Source organism: Solenopsis invicta, chromosome 13 (genome assembly GCF_016802725.1).
Source record: "Solenopsis invicta isolate M01_SB chromosome 13, UNIL_Sinv_3.0, whole genome shotgun sequence".
Lineage (NCBI taxonomy): Eukaryota > Metazoa > Arthropoda > Insecta > Hymenoptera > Formicidae > Solenopsis > Solenopsis invicta.
Window position 1 is genome coordinate 14,570,006 of NC_052676.1, and position 25,246 is coordinate 14,595,251.

Sequence of the window (25,246 nt, forward strand, 5' to 3'; positions counted from 1 at the left end):
ATTTTTGAAACGTATATGTGCTACTTGGGAAGCTACTGTAGCTTCTCTAACTACTTAAACAGAAATTTTATCACGCATTATTAGTGCACACAAACGGATATAATCTAATTTACTTACAATTAATAATTTAAAATTAATCAGAATTTGCGATTTTTAGCTTTACGGAATTTTTGTAAAAATCCATTTTTTGCTTAATTCCTATTTTAAAATAAAAATTATTGTTAGTAATTATTATTTTAATTATACATGATTAAAATTATTTTATTAAATAATACGTCATTAAAATTATTTTATAAATAATTAATTTACAAGAAATTAAACTAACTTCTCTGATGGTTTCTGCAAGCTAACGAAATCACAAACTCAACTTTTATTATGGAACACAGCGTAGTTAGTTACAGTGTTACCAACTTTATTATTAAAAGGAATATTTTCGATAGAACTTTCGGAATACATCCTAATACTGGCAGTGAATTTGGGAACACAGCCTTCATCGTGCATCTACTGGGGTGCGTTCAGAATGAACGTTCGGGTGCGCCCAGAGGCCCAGATGTCGTTTTATCTTTGTTGTTTACCGAATGTTAAACAAGGATACAATGATACCTGGGTGCTAGATGTTCATTCTGAACGCAACCCTGCAGTGTGAAACCTACATTAGGAAGTCTCAAGTTTTATCAAGCGTGTTTCACGCCAGTTCACCCTCTGTGCACCTCAAGATTCATGGCGATGCGTGTACTGTGCCGCTGACAATGAGCCGCGACGGTGACTGTGATAAGTGATCCGTATAAATCCATCCTCGTCGCCGAACGCGAGCAGTGGCAGTGGAGAAAGATCGCACGTCGACCGCCGTTAGAGCATACCTCTTGATGACTCGCGCTTTACGTGAGCCGCAGGCAAGCCGGAGCTCGCAATTATGTTCGATGTACCGCAGAAATTCTACGAGCTGTGTCGCCTTTGTTTATCCCTGGAAGGTGCCAAGTATCACATATTCGAGGTGGGCGACGATCAGCATAATTTCGCCGAGAAGATATCGGCGTGCCTGTCAATCACGGTGAGTGCGTGTTGGCGATTCGCGAATTATTTCGCATTTTACAAATTTGCGACCATCTGTAGTTACTCTGTTGCGCGGCCTGTGTATGCGTCTCTCCGTCTGCGTCGGTCTCATCGTCACCGCGCTATCGCCCTTTCTCTCGCTCTTTGCTCGCTCGCTCGCTCAGCTTTAGAGCGCGCTCTCGCGCGCGCTCTATCGCAAGACTCGGAGTCGCTCCTACTTGCCGTTTCTCTTCAGCGCTCTCGTTCTCGTATTCGCGATCGCGCTCGCACTCGCGCATTCGGCTGACCGCGTCACCGCGTGTGCGAGTGTGCGTGTATGTGTGTGTACGTGCGCGTGCCACGAGAGAAAGTTTGGCAAGAGATGTGTCCGCAAGATAAGCCGACGAGCAGCAACGGCATTTAAAATGGCAGTGATAAGCCCCGCGCGTGAGTGTGGCAGGCGGAACTACGGTCGCGCGAATCGCGATGAGAGAGAGAGAACGAACGCGCTAGGAGGGGGAGGGGGGAGTTGCGGCTCCTTATTTGGGTGGCCTGTTATCATGTTTCACACGCGAACTCCGTTGTCACGTCGTGCGTTATCCGCGTCACTTATCGGTGCGCACCTTTATAATCTTTCATTCAAACGCGTCCATTCGGCTGAGACACCAATTAGGAGGCCATGATCTTGATTGTATTTGCGGCTGCAAATTTTTTTTTTTTTTTTATAAAATTATATGAGATCCTTCCATTCGTAATTCCTTCATAGCGAGAAACTTAAATTCATCAAATATTACATTTCTCCTAAAAAAATTCTTATATATATATATATATATATATATATATATATAATTTAAATATAACATTGATTCTAAAAAATCTTTCTGAAAAAACACATATTTTAATCAAAAAAACTTTTCAAAAGCGTGTATTAAGTTTGTTGAAAAACAAATATTAGAGCATATAATCAGCCAAGAATTTGGTTAGACATAAAATATACAAATATTTTATAAGATCTTTAAGCGCAAAAAATGTTTAATACATTCCGAATATGCAATAATAACGAATAAAGTTTAACGTGACAATAAAAACATTGTTTTTTTATACAATTATTTATTATTAGTCTACCATAAAGCAGTATTAGGTTGGTTTCACAATCTCCGATCAACTTAATTGGCTGATTTTTCTATTTGAATTAACTAATCGCATTTGTTATTAAGTAGAATTGACCAGAAACAATCAATCAAGTAGAAATAATCGATTGACACTTAACCGATTGGTTAGAGTAACTGGAAGTTGAAAACTGCTCCTTAAAGTCACTAAAATATGACCAATGGAATCATAGTGAAGCAAAAACTTGATGTTTTCTGATTTGCATTTCTATAAATATAATATCAAAAACCTATATTATAAAAATATAAAAAAATGAAAATGTAAATAGAAATAATGGATAAGATTTACAATTCTTACATAAATGAGAAACATAAACTCATGGAATGTTGAATTTGTTCTAAACCAAAAAAATATTTTTTTAATATATAGTTTAAATATAACATTAACTCTAAAAAATCTTTCTGAAAAAAATGTATCCTGTAAAAAAAACTTCTAAAAAACAAATTGAAATAATAAATGGCACTTGGTAATATTTAATTTCTTTACAGTTTTTTAGGATTGCTCAAGATAGTAGAGATGCATCATCAAGCATCAAATAAATAATTAAATTGATTAGCAATTTGATTTCGTGATATATTCAGATTTTTCTTTAAAGTTGTATTTTAAGTTCGGCAAAATTTCAGCGCGCAGTTTGAGGGAATCTTGTAAACGTTTATAAATTTACTTGGAAAAAATTATTTAGGACTAAAAACTGCTTTTGACCGGTAATGTCGTGTTCATTATTTTAATTTGTTATCATAATTTCTGGTCTTGTTAGGATTAGTATTGTATTTTCTAAAAAATATCTATTAAAACCGTTCAAAAACAAATATTAAACCATAGCCAAATATTTAATTAGAGAAAACACAAGTATTTTATACACTTTATAACTAAAATCTTAAAGTGCAGTAAATATTTAATACATTCAAAAGAACAGTAATAATTTAACGAATACATTGTTTTTTTATTCAATTATAATTATCTATCAAAATACAGAATTAAAGTGACTTAAAATGTCCAACAGAATCATAATGAAGCAAAAACTTGAGATTTTCTGAGCACATTAATTACATTTCTATAAATATATTCATAATATTAATAATATAGTATATCTTAAAACTATAGAAACAATTGACATGATTTGTAATTCTTATATGTAAGAAATAAAAATGCATGATTTTTTTGTATCGAGACCACACTTTCTATTTATATTAATATTTTATATGATAAGATAATTATTTTTATTTGGTATATTTTTTTTTTTTTTTTTGGTAAGGTAATTATTTGTAAGATCTCACTGTAAATATTGATGAAAATATATTTTATTTGATGTGTTTTGATACGAAACGAAATGAAATAAAGTATTAAAAAATCATGTAAGTTCGTAATTTTGCTAAGTACATGCGTGAGCACAGAGTTTCTCCTCCCTTTCTACCAAAGACGCATTCAGATTCTCTCCCAAGTGTCTTTTAGATATTATTTTACCTTTATCCTAACATTTAGCAAACAAAAATAAAATGACATTTGAGGGAGAGTCCAAACGCACTCTAAAGCTGTATTCGAAAAATATAACCTAATCTAAATCCAATTTTAATTCCAATTAAAATTGATTACGTCCTAATTTCTAATTTGAAATTAAAATTGAGATCCCTTTATCGCTTACGTATGCTGTATTTCGTTAATTTAACTAATTTTTAAATAGCTTATTTGTAAATCTTAATGATTTGTTTCACGAGGCAAAATGCGCCTTTTTTCGGTCAGATTCTATTGTTTCGTATTAAAACATATCGAATAAATATATTTTTATCACTATTTGCGTGTGATTCATATTTTAAACAATTACATAATATACAGAATGAAGCGATTATAAATTAACACGTTTTAAACATGAAATAATTTACAAACATTTAGAAATGAAAAAATCTATTTTTAAAAGTAATTCTTTATGTAGCATTTTGACTAATAAATTCATAATTTTCAAATTAAACAATAGGTTTTCTATTCCTGCACGAGAATTGCGCTAGAACTGAACTGAACTGAACTGGTGCAAGTCAGAACTGAATGTAAGCGTGCAGACAAAGAATAGAAAACGTTCTAGTGCAAGTAAAAATGGCGTCTCTTATGTATCTTTACTTGGAGATAATAGATTCATCCGATGAAGATGAAAATGTTAATACAATTCCATTGTTAGGATCATATTTATTTGATGATAATAATACGTAATTTTTTTGCCTGTAGGCTTAGTATTATTTATATCGATACATATAAAATCTATCTACACTACACTGTTTGCACTGACTCTAGACCTAGTGCAGTCAGTTGAATTCGTACACTGACAAGGGGAGGACGCGGTGACTCACCCTGGAATTTCGATCCCAATATTTTCGATCCCAAATTATTCTAGAGGTGAAAAAAAAGTTTACGTCTCTCGGCGTTTGATTGAATAGGCCTTAGTTTCAGAGTAATAAATTTGTGAAAATTGGCTATGCCGCGTGCCGCGGCGCGCTGTATGAGCCTTCCCGCTAACTCTCCTTCCAACCAGTACAGTTGGCTCCGTGAATTAGGTGCTTGCTTCACAATCATAAGATCTGGGTTCGTTCCCGGAGGTGAGCAATAATTTTTTTTTTTTTAATGAGTGTTTTTATTTATGTTTATTTATTTTGATGATATTAATATAATATACAAATTTTTGAAATAGAAAATTTAATTTAATATCACATTCTAAACATTAATTTAAGTTTAATTTTAAGGGAATTTTAATTCAAGTAATATTTAAAATAATAAATAATATAGATACGTTGCCTTTATATGTTATTCATCATCATTCATTCATCATTCAGTCATTACAAATAATTTATTATTATTACTTATTTATTATTTCAAATATTACTTGAATTAAAATTTCCTTAAAATTAAATTTAAATTAATGTTTAGAATGTTAAATTACAAAAATTTGCATATTATCAATATCATCAAAATAAATAAACACAAATAAAAACACTAATTAAAAAAAGAAAAATTATTGTCACCCCCGGAGCGAACTTGGATTTTATGATTGTGAAGTAAGCACCTAACTCGGAGTCAACTGCACTGGTTGGAAGGAGAGTTACCGGGAAGGCTCATACAGCGCGCTGCGGTATGGCCAATTTTCAAATTTATTACTTCAAAACTAAGGCCTATTCAATCAAACGCCGGGAGACATAAACTTTTTCTTTATTTCTAAAATAATTAAAAAAATTGGGGTTGAAATCCCAGGGTGAGTCACCGCGTTCTCCCTTTGTGAGTTTATTTGTACTGGAATAAAAAATAATGTAATTGACGTTATTTTAGGAACAAAAAACGCTTTAGTGTATACTTCTTAAACTGATGCAACCAATGCAGGAATAAAAAAACAAACCTATCTACCTACCTAATAAATACAGACACTTTAAATGATCAAATAAATTTCAATTATTAGTACTTTTTAAGTATAAAAACACAAAATATGAGTATCACTTAAATAATGTGATTGTTTAAAGCCAGTAATGATTTAGAAAGTGACATAATATTATATTGCAAAAAAATGATTACAAAAGTTGGTGCTCAATTTTTACAAGTGACTGGAAACATTTCGTCGCATGGCGGCGCTCTTTGTTTTATGTAATGTCTCTAGAAGATAGAGTCTGGCCACGCACCTAAAAATGGCTTGGCGAGGAGGCAACATGTTAGCACTTAAGGCAATACTGGAGTAACTGGAACTCGGTACTGCAGATTTTTCTTTGACGGAAAGTCGAGCGACTCGCGGTTGCGCGAAGAAAAAAGGAAATCGCTCAAAGGGCAGTAGGCCTATTCTGTAACTTTATAACGACAATATCACCAGTTAGGAATATGTTATGTTAAGAATATGTATCGTTATACGTCGTTACGCAGCTTTTCTACCATATATAATATCTGCACAACGACGCTGGTAACGATACCGAATTGTCGCTAAGAGTTACAAAATAGGCCTATAGGCGAATAGGCTAGTGCTCTTTGTCAAACGCACTCATCTGTTCTTATTCTTCAACTTTAGCGCCATCTAATGCAAGATTTCTCAACTACTATGTTACACAATTATTGCTTTGTTAAAGCGCAGATCTAATGAAAATCCATGTAACCGTAATCATAATTGTATCCTTATCCTTATTCAAAATCGTTTCCTATCGTTTACAATGGCAGCTCATAACGTTTTACATAACGTTACGTAAAGAATTGATAAATTTGTTTTGTAAATTTATTTGAATCGATTCCAACTATAAAACACAGAGTTTTTACAAAGTGTAAAAACTTCACTATATGGATTATGAATATTCAGCGTTGTAAAAAAATACTTGTATCTCAACTTAATTAAAATTATTATTCAATTACATAAAAAAAATTAATAAAAAGAAAATATTAGGTTCGGTCACTTATTACAACGAAAAGAAAAGAGTCATTACTATACTCCTTTTAATTTTATAAAAACAAATTCAAAACAATTTTTCAAGTTTACTAGAATGACTGTTCTGCAATTTAACAAACTATTAAAATTAGTGGAACAGCTTTTAACAAAAAAAAGTATTTTATTTTATCTTTGTAATCATGATAGCTTTTGTCGTATAAATGTGTATGTACATTTCTCAATTAGTTAATCGTCGATCTATGGAATTCATTGTTATTTCACTCGAAACCTAACCTCGTTTGACTTGTTTTGATTTGACCGTAAGAGCGCTTTCATAAGAGTTCAAATAATTCAACTCTTATGAGAAGCGCTCTTACGTTTAGGTTATAGTTACAAATCTCTATTGTACCTGCGCCTTTACTCTTCAAACTGATTCTACACGCCAATTTTCACATGAAATTCCCGAAGAAGAATTTTTCTTATGCTAAAGCTTACTCTAAAGACACAGTATTGTTTTTTGTTGGAATTTTCAAGGTGCCAATTGTTTATTTTATACGTACAAAGTTTCAAATTTCTATGCATAGCAAATGTTGACTAACATAATTATATTTTTCTAATTTTTTTTGTTTTTTTATATCGAATTGTAGCCACCACCTTTTGTTATTGTTTGTACTTTTATTCGGTAAGAGGATTTTTTAACCCGTGTTTTCAATAAAAAGATTTGTCGATCCGCGTATACGCTCTAGCATCCCCTTAAGGGGGTAGGACCCTTTGAAGGGTAAAAAAAAAATAGATTTATTTTAATTGCTTTTTATGAAAGTACATACTTTTAAGAATCAATCTTTAAATTTTTATTTAAAAAATATGAAAAATTGCGGAAGTTATAACATTTTATTCAAAGCGGTAAAAATTTTTACATGTACGAGTATTTCTTTTGGATTTTACAATATTTTATTATTTTTTATTGTAATAAATACACTTTACTTCAAAATGTTTGATTAGCACTTTGCTTATATCCAGAAAGTACAGAAAACTAATTTGTAGAATAATTTCTCTATTTTCCTAAAACATAAATAACTTAAGAGGCAAGACCCTTTGAAGGGTCAAGAAAATATCTATTTTTATGAATTTTTTTAACGGAAACTATATGAACGATTAATTTGAAATTTTACAGACATATTTATCTATATTTGGTTGTTAATTAGGATTTTTTACAAGTAAAAATAACAAAAATTTAAATAATTATAACATTTTCGCGCGACGTGTCCGAGCGCGCATCGTCTCATGGTGACCATAAAATCTCGACCCTCACTTACCCGAAACAAGAAATTCAAAAAGGTTCTTAATCTACAGATGTTTGGCTATTATCGGGACTAGAATGATTAAAATCGAACTATTTTTAAAATTATTATGCATGTAAAAATAAATTATAAAGTCACTTAAAATTTTGAAAGTTTAACGTACAAAAAAAATTAACCCAGTAATATAATTTAATTTTGCTAGTTCCAACGATAGAGAGAAGTGTTTTGAATTTGTAGGTAAAACGCGAATTCAATCGATTTATTAGTTTGTCTGAAATCGTGGTCACCAGTTTGAAAAATATAGTTTCGAGAAAAATGCATTTAAAGTTTTGAGTACAATTTACTCGTATATTTTTAGTACTTAAGTAAGTACTATCATTCTAATCAGCAATCTTAGGCTTATATTATATGGCTTATATTATATTCAAAACACTTCTCTCTATCATTGGAACCAGCGAAATTAAATTATATTACTTAGTTTATTTTTTTTTATGTTAAATTTTCAAAATTTTGAGTAATTTTTTAAAATTTATTTTTACATGCATAATAATTATTTTAAAAATAGTTTGATTTTAATAATTCTGCTCCCGACGATAAACAAACACCTGTAGATTAAGAATCTTTTTGGATTTCTTATTATAGATAACTGAGTGTCGAGATTTTATGGTCACTATGAGACAATGCGTGTTTGGACACATCGCGCGAAAAATGTTATAATTATTACAATTTTTGTTATTTTTACTTGTAAAAAATCCAAATTAATAAGCAAATATAAATAAATATGTGTGCAAAATTTCAAATTAATCGTTCATATAGTTTCCGTTAAAAAAATTCATAAAAGTAGACTTTTTTTACCCTCCAAAGGATTCTGCCCCCTTAAGTGAAACATATACAATTTCCGTACTGTGTGATCTGGGACGCCATTTATAAGACATTTTTTTATTGATCAATTTAAAAAATTACATTATATGACCAGACTCTGAGTGTATTCGGGGAGATTAGCGCTATTTGCATCATTTTATTGTTGTTTACATCTAATGAATGATAAAGATAAAAAACACAAATAGCGTTAATAGCGGTTTCTCTGAATGTATTTTCTATCTTCTAGAGACACCAGTTTTATGTAGAGAGAGGCTGTGTTCTCATTTGCTGATTTTTAGTACAGTATTTAGCATCCGCCATATTGTACTGAATATTGTGAATCCGTTCCGAATTGCGTTTCCGTTCCTTTTTCACTGGCAGTGCAACCATTATGGCGTCAAAATAGTGTACTGACTTAGTTTACATTGACCTAGTTTACATCGTTAAAACTTTGGTACTCGTATTAAATTTGGTACGCACGAATGCTTTAATACAGGCTCGTTTACATCGAACGTAGTAACGTTTTTTACACGACATTTTTTAATATGTTATCGTTTCAGAGAGACCAAATAAGATTACTTATCATAAGACCGGTCAATTAAGGTTATATTTAATAGGCCTAATCCGCTACAAAATACGTTTCAGTGTTTACATCGTCATTTGTATCATTTGGTACGCGTATCTGTTTGGTACGATACTCTTGCTTGATACGTTCGTACCAATTTGATCCGGCATCGTTTACATCGTGAGTACTAAAAATTTAGTACAAATTTGATACGAATATAATGCTTAATACGTGTATCAAGTGCACGATGTAAACTAGGCCATTGTACACTTGATAAGCGTATTAAGCACTATATTCGTATCAAATTCGTACTAAATTTTTAGTACTTACGATGTAAACGCTGCCGGATCAACTTGGTACGAACGTATCAAGCAGGAGTATTGTACTAAACTGATGCGCGTACCAAATGATACAAATGACAATGTAAACACTGAATCGTATTTTGTAGGGGATTAGACCTATTGAGTATAACCTTAATTGATCGGTCTTATGATAAGTAATCTTATTTGGTCTTTCTGAAACGATAATATATTGAAAAATGTTTTGTAAAAAACGTTTAGTACGTTCGATATAAACGAGTCTGTATTAGAGTATTGGTGCGCACCAAATTTAATACGCGTACCAAAGTCTTAACGATGTAAACTAGGTTACTGTCTTTGCTGTTCCGAAATTACTTTTGTACTGCCAGTATCATCATGATGTCATATTTTGGAACAGCATTGCAGTGATTGCAGTAGCCATATTGCACTGTAGCTACCTCACCTTGGAAGCTGCAGTAGTCACAGCGGCAATATGGCTACCATTTATGTCCTAGTTTATACCGAGCACTTGATACGCGTACTAACTAGTAATTTTTTATTAAATTATCTTAATTTTGGAAATAAATTTAAAAAATAGTATATTAAGTTGGTACAATATGAATCGAGATAATTAAATATATGTATTATGTATACGCGCATTGTCGAAAGTAAGATAAATTAATAAAAAGTTACGAGTTAGTACGCGTATCAAGTGCTCGGTGTAAACTAGGCCTATGACGTTCTTAATGTTACTAGATGTTGTTATAATGCACTGCGCGCCAATAACGGAATGAATTTTCAGTACTGCCAAAGAGGAACACCCAAGGACTTTGATTCTGTCCATGGGGAAATTTTCCAAACTGAGAAGTCACCACTTTCTACATACTCGCGTTTCATGATTAATGAAACAACTAGAGCTTATTGGTTGTTACATTAATCATGAACATTAAGTATGTAGAAAGATAGCGACTTTTCAGTTTGAAAAATTTCCCCATGGACAGAATCAAAGTCCTTGGGTGAACCTGAGAGGTGCCACGCCGACCTTTTTTTTATAATGCTAAATTTCCCGTCCCACTAACGACGCACATCCATTTAGGCCGGAATATGAACTAAAATTATATCCATTTTGCAACACTGTCGATAAATATGGTTCAAGTCTGTGATAAAATCATGTTGTAGGAATACCCCTACTACGTGATTTTAGCACAGACTTGAACCATTTTTATCGACAGTGTTGCAAAATGGATGTAATTTTAGTTTATATTCCGACCTAAATGGATGTGCGTTGTTAGTGGGCCGGGAATTTTAACGTTATAAGAAAAAAGTCGGCGTGGCATCTCTCAGGTTCCTCTCTGGTACAAGTACTGGCAGTCAATACGAGAACACAGCCTGGCTCCCGTCTACTCGCCGCGGCCATATTGAAGTCGTGACGTCAGAAGCGTGAAATTGCGTGAAATGACACGTAATTTTGTCTGACGTGCCATTTGTAAATAGAGACAATTTGGATAAAACTGACTAATCAGATGACTTTAAAACACTTGTCAAAATAGGTCAAGACTATCCTTTTTTTGCCTAACAGTCAGTAAATAGTCTTAAAAAAAAACACAAAAAGTGACGCCTATTCAGACAGAAAAATATACGGATAGCTGTTGAAAAGAGTGAAAAATATGCTTTTATGTATAAAATTCAAAGGAACTTTATTTGCGGTCATTTTTACGAATTTGGTACATACGAGACAAATCATATTTGTACAATGAAACACGTAATAACAAAATGACATGCACGACAACATCTCATCGTCAGTCTGTCATATTTTACGCCTATTAGTTTTAATTTTGTCCTCGATGAAATGTCGCTACCGTCAACGCGGCTGCGGAGCCAGGAACCTTAAAATTTATTTATAATATTCGTAGCGATAAGAAATTGTCTAATCATAGATTTATAGAAGAATAATCGGCTATAATTGGAGAATTTCTTACGGTAACGGATATTATAAACCAATTCTTAAACGCATAAAGCATAATTTGTCCTTATTAGTGATTGGCATGATTGACGTTTAATGATTGATGATTGATGAATAAAAATTCATTCGTTATTTGGCCTCTTGTAAATGATGAATAAAAATTTATTCGTTATTCGGCCTCTTGTAAATGATGAATAAAAGTTTATTCGTTATTTATCTACTTGTCAATGATGAATAAAAATTTATTCGTTATTTATCTACTTGTCAATGATGAATAAAAATTTATTCGTTATTTGGCTTCTTATAAATAATGAATAAAAATTTACTTATTATTTAGTCTCTCGTAAATAATGAATAAAAATTGATTTGTTATTCAGCCACGTGTGAATGATGAATAAAAATTTATTTGTTATTTGGCCTCTTGTAAATAATGAATACAAATTTATTCGTTATTCAGTCTTTTATAAATAATGAATAAAAATTTATTTGTTATTCAGCTACTTGAAAATATCGAATAAAAATTTAAACGTTATTTAGTCATTCTTGAATGAATAAGCACTTATTCTTTATTTAATACATCTTGAATAAGGAACAAAAATTTATTTTCTTATTTATTTCTCTTTGAATAACGAAATAAACGACTGAAATTATTGTTATCCCGTAATGGTCACCAGGTGTCTTTTGGACTCCATGCCAACTTTAAAAGTGCACAGACCATTCAAAATCAAACAATCTTCTATGAAACCAATTTTTGTTGAATTATCTTAAAAATTCAAAATTTTATGAATATTTTTGTAAAAAAGTCAAATTTTGCAGTTTTTTATTTATTTTGAATTTTTTCATTATGTTAAATTCTAATTTAGAAAACAAATTATTGGATGATAAAGAACAGACCTTAAGATATGTCCAGTAAAATTTTTGCGACGAAATTTCAAAAAGCTGGCAAGGGTATTTTACTTGCACACCATTCACTTGCCCACAGATCACTCACACGCTTGACCAGTGGAAAATCTCTAAGCATCGGCTACTGTTAGTGGTAGTGTGCAAGTGAACCGCTTCCGCTGGCAAATGGCGACTGATTTTGTGTAAGAGGGTCCAGTAGACCCCATGTGACCATTATGTTATTATTTGGAAGTGTAACCATTACGGGTTATTTTTATTCTACAAATTCTGTAATAAATGTAATAGATGTATTATATTAAAAATTTTTTAAATTATGTTAATCGATAATATTTTTTTCAAATGCTTCTTTACATTCTTTAATTATCAGTAAAACAATTATTAAAATATGTATGGTCAGTTAATGCTAAGGTAATTATTTGTTACGAACAAAATTAGAAATTAATCTTTATTTGTTACTCAGAATTTATAGAATAAAAATAATAATTTCAGTCGTTTATTTTGTTATTCAAAGAGAATTGAATAAGAAAATAAATTTTTGTTCTTTATTTAAGATGTATTAAATAAAGGACAAATGCTTATTTATTATTCAAGAATAACTAAATAACGTTTAAATTTTTATTCGTTATTTTCAAGTAACTGAACAATGATTAAATCTTTAGTCATCATTCACAAGTGGCTGAATAATAAATAAATTTTTATTTATTATTTATAAAAAACTGAATAACGAATAAATTTTTATTTATTATTTACAAAAGGCCGAAAAACGAATAGATTTTTATTCATCATTTACAAGTGGCTGAATAACGAATAAATTTTTATTTATTATTTATAAGAGGCCGAATAAATTTTTATTTAGCATTTACAAGTGGCTGAATGACAAATAAATTTTTATTCATTATTTACGAGAGGCTGAATAACGAATAAATTTTTATTCAACATTTATAAGAGGCCGAATAACGAATAAATTTTTATTTATCGTTCACAAGTAGCTGAATAATGAATACATTTTTATTCATTATTTACAAGAGGCTGAATAATGAATAAATTTTTATTCATTATTTACAAGAGACCGAATAACGAATAAATTTTTATTTATCAATTTTTTATTATTTAACTAAAAAATTATTTAATAATGCCTATCCCTGGTCCTTATTGTTCATTGAATGATAAATAAGGACAAGTAATGACCTATGCATTTGATGCGCAAATTCGGAACGTACTGTTACTGGATGAGCGTTTTGTTTAGTAAATAATTCCAGTAAAATAGTTCCAGTAAAAACATAATCTCGAATCATCGTACTTTGGTCGTTATTTTAGGTTTTTTACTGAAACTTTTTATTGAAGAAAGGAAACGCTTATCCAGTAACAACATTTAGTGCAACATGACGGTTACTGGATTCTGTACTAAAAATCAGTAAATGGAAACAGCCAGACTATGGTCGATATTCATAGTCGATTCTTATATTTAAGATTGTCTTGAGATATCGTCAATCATATTAACATTCTGAAGTCATTACTTAAGACGGTTTTAAAATAAGAATCGACTTAACCCTCCATTGCTCCCGTATGAGGCGGACGCTCAGGTCACATCTAATTTTGTTAATTGCATAAACGTGGCATAAAATTTGACCATGAAACTTTTTGACTTTTTACTTACAACTTTCTAGATTATATTTATATGATTGTTTTCTCAAGTTTGTTTCGTAAAATTTTTATTAAATGCTTTGAAGGTGTTAAGGTGTGACGGTGCCGTCACATGGGGCGTAACTTGCGTAAGCGTAACTTGTGCCAACCAATGATATTGTTTTGCTGGAACATCAGCTTCCGCCTAATTACTTTACGCTTTTTACGTTATTATCGTTACGACGAATTTCATGCGTAAGAAATTGCAGTACACATGCTGTGTACCCACTTGCTTATTTTATTTTTTATAAATTTTATTTACAAAGATATTGGAATAAACTAAATGAGAATAAAATGTTTATTTTAACCACTCGCCAAAATAAAATTATCATCTGTATAAAACATTTTTAAATAAACAAAAAAGAAGTGTTTTTAAACTTTGATGTTGGGCCTTATTAAATTCTTGTGCTTTTAATAAGGCCCGAATTAAAAATAAATTGAAAATAACAAAAAAATTAAATATTTTCCAACTCATTGTTAAAATGATTATTAATCACAAATATGAAATTCTTTAAGATCGATTTTACTGTAAAATATCACAATTATTTTTAATTTTGTATAATTAATATTTTAACTTTAAGAAATTCTGGCTATTTTAGTACAATTTTAGCTTATGGAAAGTTAGCGTCATTGAAAATCTTATTCTCTGTTGCAAGTCACATACATAATAAACAAATGGCAATAGATATAATAAATGTATAAGTGGGCCTTATTTAATAATACATTATTTATAAAAAAGTATATTTTAAAAAACTACACACACACACACACATGTATTGTGTGTGTGTGTGTGTGTGTGTGTGTGTGTGTGTGTGTGTGTGCGCGCGCGCGCGCGCGCGTGCGTATGCGTGCGTGTGTGTGTATATGTTTGTTCTTTTTCTATAGTTAGAAAGTTGAATAATATTATAATATGTTGTAATAAATCATAAAATAATGTGTATTTATTAAATTAAAAACAAATTTTTATAAAAACGGCTGATTTACCCATTTTGTTACAAGCTTCTGTTGCACTGAATAAACGTGCTACCGGTATTAATTCCTTAGTCCTTCTTTATCTACTTCTTATGACATATTTTTTAAGCATATATTTCCAACATAAAGCGCGGTTTTAAAAGGTGGACCTTATTTAGTACTGGGCTGTATCTGGCTCAAGTACCATATATATATATAATTTATATGTATAGATACTCAAAAAGTTAACAATTTGAAGTGTTGTGCTAGCGTGGAGTAGCTGAAAGTATCAACTTGGCAATGAAGAGTAATCAATTAACAACGAAATAGCTAAAAAAAAGTCATAATCTTCCCACAATTGGTTAATGCATAGCGGACGTATTTGATACGAGAAAACTAAGAAAAAGTATTGTATTTATTGAAAATATAACAATTCTCAAATTTCATTATTTGCATTTCACACGCATATTATGTGTAGAGGAGAAGAGGGTAATATGGCACTTATTTTTATTTTATTCAATATTTTTTTATAATTAATATTTTTTATTACAACTGGAACGATAACATTTGTAAAAGTGTTGTTTGACAGATTCTAGGCTCAAAGTAATGAAATATTTATTATTTAGTACGTGATTTATAAAAATCTAATGTTCTGCATAATCGGTGGAAGAAAAAAAAGTAGTTGTAATATGGCTATCTATACAAATAATTTAAAAAAATTAGTTTAGTTTAAAAGAAACACAGTACCTTGTTACAAAATCATATATTTTTAATTTTCCATTGTTTAAAATTTTCCTGATTTAGAATTTTTCTGCGTTTAGAAACTTTAAAAATACCATTAGAAATTTTATTAGAAATATTTTATTCCTGTTTAACATTAAACGTAAAATGTCTCTACAGTTTCTAGGCACCACTCTCTAGAATGATAATCGATTTATGGAAGAAATATCTTGATTAAAAATTTTGACTAAAAAGGCATATTAATAAAATTCCATGTTATTGTTTTAACTTTATATAACTCGAAATGTGTATAGCCGAATAAAAAGGTAAATAACAAAAAAACACTCAAGTGTATGTATATTCGTGTGATAACACACTCAAGTTTAAGAATAATGAGGAAGTATGTGTAATTAAAAATTAAAAGTGTATCTTGAAAAAGTTTAGAAGTGCTCAAAAGTAAATGTCTTATAACAATTGTCATTTTTTATGTATTGGCATATTAGCTTTACTAATTGTAAGAAACGGCGGGCTACTAAACGAATAACTCCATAAGCAATTGTTAGATTACGTCAACTAATAACGGAAATAATAAGTGTAGCCATATTGTTGACAGTAGCCATAATTCCTTCTTCTCCTGTATAAATAAATTAGTTTTGTTATAAGATGTTGAATGATAAACACGGATCAGATTTACGAGCGTTGTTCAATAACTTCTAAGAAAAAGATAGAAAAACAAATTATTTTGAGTAAATTTTTTTTTTTTTTTTTTTTTAACATAATCTCCTTTTAGCTCAATACACTTTTCTCAGCGTTTTTCCAACTTTTTTAAGCCGTTCAAAAAATAGGATTTTGGAATGTCCTTAAAATAGGCATTTGTTTGGACGATGATTAATGTAGTAATTAAAGTTCGAATTATTACAACATTCACTGTATTCACTAGATTTGGCGCTCAGTAACTTTTTTTTATTTTCAAACTTGAAAAAATGGTTTGGCAAAAAACGATTCACGTCGAACGAGGTCATTGCTCAAACAGGCTCCTATTTTGAGAAGCTTTCAAAATTCTATTTTTTGGATGGCTTAAAAAAGTTGGAGAAACGCTGAGAAAAATGTACCGAGTTAAAAGGAGATTATGTTAAAAAAAAAATCTACTCAAAATAATTTGTTTCTCTATTTTTTTTTAAAGACTTATTGAACGACCCTCGTATATTACTAATAAAAATTTTAATTCTATTATTATTAGAGAAAGGAAGAGGGTGATGGAATACCAAGTTTTTTTAATAACTAACTATTAACACACGATACAATATTGAAATATTTCTTTAAAAAATTGATTATTATTCTAGAGGACTGCGTTTAAAAACATTTGAGATATTATTTTGTCTTTATTATTTATCGAATGTTGAGCAAAAATAAAATGCATGTAATAAAATACTACGTATTTAAATAAAACCAATTTTTTAAATTTACCTACTTTTTTATGATTTGTTTTTGGCCTTCTGATCAATACAAAATTTGATCAATGCAAAATCTGTTCTTTTCAGCTTGCACAATTTATCTTTTTTTTTCTCTTCAACGTAGAGAAAAAAAAGTTGAACTGTACAAAAAATCCAGCTTAAAAGAATAAACTTTAAATATATAATTGACCAAGTGATTTCTTATTACAGAAATTAATAAGTGTATTGTAATTAATCTATCTTTAACGTATCTTTGACGCTTTTATTATCCAATTTGTTATATAATATATTCTTTGATAGGTAAAAGATGGTGATTCTTTACCACCAATTATCTGCCAGCGGTGCGTATACAAGTTGAATACGTTGGACAAATTTCGTGAAGTATCGCAACAGTCTGACGTCTTACTCAAACAGTACCTGGAATATACCAAGCAACAGTCATCTCATGACGAGCAGGTATTGGATTTGAATTGTTTTCAGATTAAGGAACAACAATTGCGCACTGTTTTACAAATCTACAGTTGAAATAGAGTAAGAAGAAATTATACATGAACATTTTTTTCTTGATGATTTTAGCAAGAGTCTTTCTCCACTGCCAAAGTAGCGGGCGAAAGTAGCCCTCTGCAATCGGTCCTTGTGTTGAATAGGAAACTGTTCAACGAGGAGCCTAACTCCGAGCCGGCCAGCATTAATCAAAACATAATACCTCAAACTCAAACGCATCATCTAGAGTTACAGAGCAGCGATATGCGAGAACATGATAATATTAAGTGCGAGCCAGACGATGACGATAGTTCCAACAGTTCCGATCCAGAACGATTGGAGATTGAAGATCGTGACGTGCAGGAAATCGATGGCGAAGAAAATGGTTACGATATGACCGTCAGTAAGAGGATCAGAATCGAGAGCAACTACGATGGCTCCGAGTCTAACACGGCGAATTGTAGTCCAGTTAATAGAATGGACACCCCGGAGAGCAACTGCTCTGACACTAACATTGATCAGGAAACCACGAAACTGTGGCAAGCTTTAGCCAAGTAAGTAAGCCAAATTCGTTTATTCGACAAATATTTGTTCGCTTGATCTCTGGTTGGTATTGAAAATATATCCCGTATAAATTGCATACAGATGAGATAGGTAACATTGTGTACTTAATGTTTTTAATCAATAATGAAAGTATTTTTACATTAGTTTATTATTACTTGTGATGTACTATATCACTTATTTGTTAACAAGATATCACTAAAAATCTATTATCTTTAATATTTCCAAAGAAAAGAGAATTCTCTGATGAAAATTTAATATATTGAATAAAAAAATATTAATGCTTTTTTATTTCTCTATAATCAATAAATTATTACACTAAAGTCACATTTAAAAATTATATTATAAAATTTTGATGATTTTAATCTGGAAAATTTTTTATTTTTAAATTATGTCATTGTAACAAATGAGCGATATGTTTCATATTCTCAACTTATATGTTAATTTTTTCCAGAGTGTACCATATGATTGTTATGTTTCTAAAATTTTTATGTACACATGAATAACATGTAGGGAAAGTTAGAGTAAGACAGGATGGCAGGGTGAGATGAGGTGTTCCCTGTATCGCCCGATTTAAATGCTCAATCGAACATACACGTTAAATGTAGCCCATTGAAAGTTACCCATGAGCTAGTGAAATAGGCATCTGCATTATTGATTTAGACCATAATATGTATTGTTTTGCAATTACCTTACAATTTTCTCTTTTTATTTGTGACATTATTACATAATAGTATTTTTAAGTATATTCCATCTTGCCCACGGAGATACTCCACTAGGGGAAAGAATGACAGAAATACTTTTCTTCCAAATAAAGTTTATAATTTTTTGAAAATTTTATTTAATGATAGTTATATTTTAAGATATATCCAAAGAATATTGAAGAAGTAAAGATGTTTCATTGATTATGAAAACCTAGCTTTTATTTGTCATCAAATCTTAATTACCTCGTCTTACATCTTACCCTACCTTCCTCTATTCATAGAAGTAGCATGTAATTATTTTGCATTAACAGTAAATTATAAACAAAAGATCAATCAAAAATTAAATTTTTTTTCTAAAAATAATCGTATTAGAAAATAAACGTAATAAAAATCTTGTAAATCTTTATATTAATGTTTGAGGTTGTTGATTTTTAATCTGCACTCATAATTAAAAATTTTAAAATAATAGAAGTCGAAATGACTATCAAAAGGAATGTTGAATTCTAATTGTAATAAAACTTTATATATTTTGACTTTATATTTACAAAACTAGCGATTCTGGAAACCTTCATATTATATATTAAAATTCAGCAAAATGTACAATGACCTATTATGACTATACCGGAAAGTATATATCCAAAACAAAATATGTTCAACAGAAAAAATTTGTGCAACAAAGAGTTAAAGGACAAATTAAGTTACTTGAATAATAAACTAATTAAATTTAACCACTTTAGTTTTATTATTGCTTATCTGAAGAAGTTCTATTATCGTTATTTTTACACTAATAATTTTTTTCAAATTTTAATTAATAAGTTATTTCAAGTTTGATTTAATTACTGTCTATTATTGTGATATCTGACGAGAAAATTATGATTGAGTATCGCCATCGTAAATGCATAAAGATTTCCATTTATGATCACAAATCAAATTGATGATGAATATTATGAGCAGCTAGATTTTTGCAATTAATATCAAAGTTACATAATTACACTCGTCTATTTGCATTTTGTTACCGCAGCAACAGAAGCTTGGAAATTACGCGGACAAATGGTGATAAACTAAACAATGGATTCACCGGTGAAGCGACCAATCTGCTGCGTTCTTTGATCAACAATAGGCAGATCGGTATTACTGCCATTGATTCGGACAAAATATCCCCACAAATCAGATTTTATAAGGATACCCAAGGGACAGTTAGCGAGCGTTTGTCGACCGATTTTCCTGTGCTCGGTAATCGTACCAATATAGGAAGCTTAGAAAATAAGGTGAGTAAAAATAGAACTATGCAACATTGAATATTTTTGTAAAAAATCTACCAATCAAAAGTTTGAACACTTGAGATTATCTAGCATTTAATAAATAGTTAAATATTAAAAGGATTTAAACATTTTTTAACATTTATATGAATGAAACATGATATAATTAAAAAAAAAAATTTATATAAAAAACTATGTTTTACAAAAAGTTAAGTATCATTATGAGCAATCCCACAATTTTTTTAAAAGCATTTTAATATTTAAAAAATCTATTTTAAAATAACTTGTTAATTTTGTCTAATGATGTTTCATTAAGCAACAGTGTTCAAACTTTGGCTGGTATCGTATATAAATAGAGATAGAACAGAGAAAGAAAAATTTATGAATACATTTTAATTATTTATATATATATAGCGAAAAAAATGTAAAAAGGAAAAGAGGAAATTTGCAAATTTGGATTAGAGAAAAGTCTGTAAACATGTTTGCATTTTGTGAAACAGTTTTTGTGATTCCTTTTCGCGTAATAGTAGTAACCTTGTTCTGCCTCGAACTAAGCAGACAAAACATTTCTTGAAACTGCCTCGTCAAATGCGAACATCTGTACATTTGGTAAATAGAGAAAAAAAGGCCCAGGTAGTGATGGTAGGAAAACTCAGGCCATCAGTTAAACCGTCACTCAACCTATTGGTCCATTGGGAAATTCTTTTAAACCTATTCAAGACATATTTCAGGTAGAATTCCGTAAATAATAGATAATCGGGGTTCTTGGGAGACTCTGCTCGCTTTCGGTTAACGGATATCAAGAAATATATATATATGTATGTATGTATGTATGTATGTATGTATGTATGTATGTATGTATGTATGTATGTATGTATGTATGTATGTATTTCTTGATAGAGATATAAAAATAATAAAAGGATGAGAACAAATTTTTAAATATTTTATTCTACAGTTAAAACGCATGTGGAATATTTCTTATACATGTGTACACACACACACGGATGTATAAGAAATATTCCACATGCGTTTTAACGGTAAAATAAAGTATTAAAAAATTTTTTTTCATTTTTTTATTATTTTTATATCTCTTCTAACTAATCGCACCATATAGCTTTATAATCATAACAATCTTTTTCATATGATAATTTTTTTTTAATAAATTGCAAATTTATGATAATGAATGTTTAAAAAGATTGTATTGTACTATTAAGAGCAAAAGAAATAGGTTTTTTTCTGGTTAATGTATATATTGACAAAATACCAAAAGCTATAATAAATGTATACATGTTTATTAAAAATTATTTAATTTTGATATTTTGTCAATACAGGTATCTGATTTCAAAGTGATTGGTAATATAACCTTTTAATATATACTAATAGGTAGATCGTAAATTGTTTTTATTTGTGTCCATTTAAAAAATGACTGTTTTACTATTGAAAAACTTTTTTTTGCCCATTAAAGTAAAATGCATCCTTTTCTTGAAATACATTATTTTTAAAAATTAATGCAAACACATATTAATTTTTTGCAATGGTTTACATTGAATCTGATACTAACGTTATTAAGATGGTAATCTCAGAATCTCTAAAATTATTTGTATATACAACTGAAATTATATCATAAAAAGTTTATTTATTTAAAAAAAAAACGTATTTATCTTTTTCATACTAGCTGTTATATTACGATTAATTAATATAAGATTTTTAAAATATTACAATATATAATCAAATATTACAATTAAATCCATAAAAAATTTTGAAAAAATATAATGTAAAATTAAAGTAAAATATTGTCATATGCAGTCTGTACAGCGTGCTTCGATAGACAGCAATCCATCTAGCCCTGCCAGCATTGGTCGTAAAGAGATGGCGACGACGACAAAAGGTCGCAGAAAACAGAGCTATCCCAGTAAAGCTCCAGCAAGTCCGGATATTGTTGCTAGTTACCAACACGAACAAAACAACGAGGAGCAAGCACATGATTTTACCACGTGGTCAAGCAAAATAAAAAATAAGGTATTGTTTCTGGTACGGAACAGCCCATCTCATGCTCATATGTCATTTGTTCGCAATAATTAATTGGGTATTTTAGATGGATGATCAGAAGCAACAGTTTGATCAGCAGAGTGGTAATGTGGCAAAAAAGATAGATATGTCTTGTACAAATTGCGGCACCATGACAACAACCATCTGGAGAAGGAACATGAAGGGTGAGATGGTGTGTAACGCTTGTGGATTGTACTACAAGCTGCACGGTGTTAATCGCCCAGTTACTATGCGAAGGGACACTATACACACGCGCAGGCGTAGACCCAAAGGCGAGAAACCAATGAGGCATAGAAGTAAGAGAAGTTTCTGACGATTATGCATTTAATAAACAGTGCATTTTTTTGTAATGATTGCTGAAAATTATGTGTATAGGGTAAGGTAGTACCATTTCCTCTTAACATATATTTTTATTATTTCAACACAAAGTACAAACAAACATTCAAACATTTCATTTTTTAGAAAAATAAAATCTATGAAAAAAACTAGATTTTTTAAATTTTGTCTGAAAAATATGGAAAAATATGACTGTGATAATGACAGCGGCTTTTATTGATAAATTGCTAGAGCTCTTAAATGTGAAAAAAATTTTTAAACTTTTTGAAACAAAAATAATCGTTTTTTTTTTTAATTTTTGATAATTTTTTGTGATTAAGAATGTACTCATTCAGTTTCACTATTTTTTTTCTAAATTTTTATTTTTTTATTTTATCAGGTAAATAAACCCTTTAAACCCATAGACTTTCTAAAAATTAGTAATTTTTGAATTTTATATTATTTAAACATGAAATACATTTATTAAGAAAAAAAGAAAAATTTGAATTCCTAACATCAATCCGAGACGTGTTTTTATTATGACGTTATGACTCATATTATACCTTATAATACGAGAGTGTAGAACGAAGCACCATCGATTGATTTTTTTTACATATTATTATATATTATTATCAAAACTGTATGGGATAAAATTAAAATGCTCTTTCACAATACTCGGGTTATGAACAGCTCGTACAATGAGGTGTACATTAATGTGATTCTTCTACAGTGTAGTTAGTAGTCAGTAACCTCAGTCAATCAGAGCAGTGTATTGAGCAATCATATTGGTGATACGCATGCACAACTAATATTTCTTCTTCCAACTATCTCTAGGAAACGAAAGATTTCAGCAAAATAAAAATAGATTTTAAAGCTAAAAATTTATACTTTCCCGTGACATAAACGGAATTAAAAAAAAAACTTTGTCTTGAGTGCTACAATACTATGAAAACCTTCGATATCGTTATTTTTTACCTCTTTGATATCATTTTTCTCAAAATTGTAATATGATAACCAAATTTTGACAATGGATTCGTGTTCAACACTCAAAAATCTATAAAAATTACGTCTTATTAACCCGTAATAAAATTGTCTATTTTCGCAGGCTAGTATTATTTAAGGGATCTTGGAATTTTTGGACGCCCGCTATTTTATGCGAACCAAAATCTCATACTCTCTTCATTTACTACTCATTGTTTTGTGCACATAAATGCACAATTAATTTTATTTTAATAGTATGAAGCTTAAAAAAACACTCACATGGCTACTTCAGCAATCAATAACAAATTATAATTTTTTTGTAACTTTCCCTGGACCTGGTAAAAAAATAATAATTTTTTTCTGCTTTTAGAAGTATAACAGTTTCTAATAAATAACTTAGGTGTTGGTTCTAGGCTAAAAATAGGCTATTTTTTATATAATAGGCCTCCGTCTAACATCCTCTTTTCTTTCTGAAAGGAAAGCTTTACATATAACTTTAACATGGTGAGAAGCAAATAATTATTGATATTATACACAACGAAATTATACACAAACTTGAACCTCGAAAATCTCATTTTGTTCAGAACCATTACACCATGTTCAAAATTTTACCACTACCCTACTGAATTATTTATTTTATAGTATAATACTTTTTATTCTACACTATATATATATATATAAACGGCGTTATATTGAAGTCGTAGTAGTAAAAAAGTGGTTTGTGATAGTCGAAGTAATTTTTGAATCAGCATTTCTTCGAAATTTAAGTAAGATGAATAAGGTTTTTTTTAAAAACTTTGAATATATCGTGTCCAGTTGAATATATTTGAAATATTTTGTGTTTACTTTTTGCTGTGTGATGTCTATTTTTGTCGATCATACGCAATAATGCGCATAGTTGATGTTGGGTATTACTATTCGTAATATCGAGCACCGGGGCTATTCGTTAATACTGATTGTGTCATATATATATATTTGTACTTTAACTTGACAAGTTTTGAGTTTTTTAAAAAAAGCTAGTGGTTTTTTATTTTTTTTATTAGTACTTCAATCTCTTTTTTAAACTTATTTATGATGTTTTAAAAATAAATTAAGACTGACATGTTTCGCAATTTTAAAAATTACACTGAATAATGCTGAAATACTGAATATTGATTGAATTCATTGCTATTGCAGTTTTAAGTAACGCCGTTTTTATTTTATTTTTTAATCTTTTGCGGAATTATTGTTTAGCGATTCATCTTTTTCTGTTCAATTTTTAATTATGTTGATAAACTTGACTTTAACTTTTTTTTACAGTTTTTAGTACATAAATAAGCGTAAAAGAAATGAACACCAACCATAAATTTTTATTTAACTAATTACTATAAATAAATAAAATTTGTACTTTTTGGAAAGAATTAATTTTCTAAGGTATTGATCAAAACGGTAACTTAGCCAATTATTTAGGACATCTTAAAGTATTTTTCCAAATGTCAGATTTTTTGTTATTTTTTTATTATAAATTAATAATCTTTGAAAAATATAGGAAAAATCAATATATTTTTTATTTTTAATCTAAATAAACGATTTTAATATTTTTTATAATAGTGTTTTGGAGTTTTTAATATCACT

General features: G+C 29.8%; 1 protein-coding gene across 2 annotated transcripts in view; it reads left to right on the plus strand.

The window, feature by feature from the left end:
• The first annotated feature begins 617 nt into the window (after positions 1–617).
• LOC105199503 (transcription factor gaf1) overlaps positions 618–25,246 on the plus strand; it is a 29,199-nt gene continuing 4,570 nt past the window's right edge. Inside the window, exons 1-6 of one of the 2 annotated variants that reach the window (XM_039456421.1) lie at positions 618–1,051; positions 17,581–17,736; positions 17,857–18,317; positions 20,050–20,296; positions 22,094–22,306; positions 22,383–22,632. In XM_039456421.1, coding sequence (XP_039312355.1) covers positions 914–1,051; positions 17,581–17,736; positions 17,857–18,317; positions 20,050–20,296; positions 22,094–22,306; positions 22,383–22,632 — 1,465 coding nt within the window. In that variant the 5' untranslated portion in view covers positions 618–913. The remainder of the gene's footprint in view (positions 1,052–17,580; positions 17,737–17,856; positions 18,318–20,049; positions 20,297–22,093; positions 22,307–22,382; positions 22,633–25,246) is intronic. The other variant, XM_011166641.3, reaches the window with a different exon arrangement.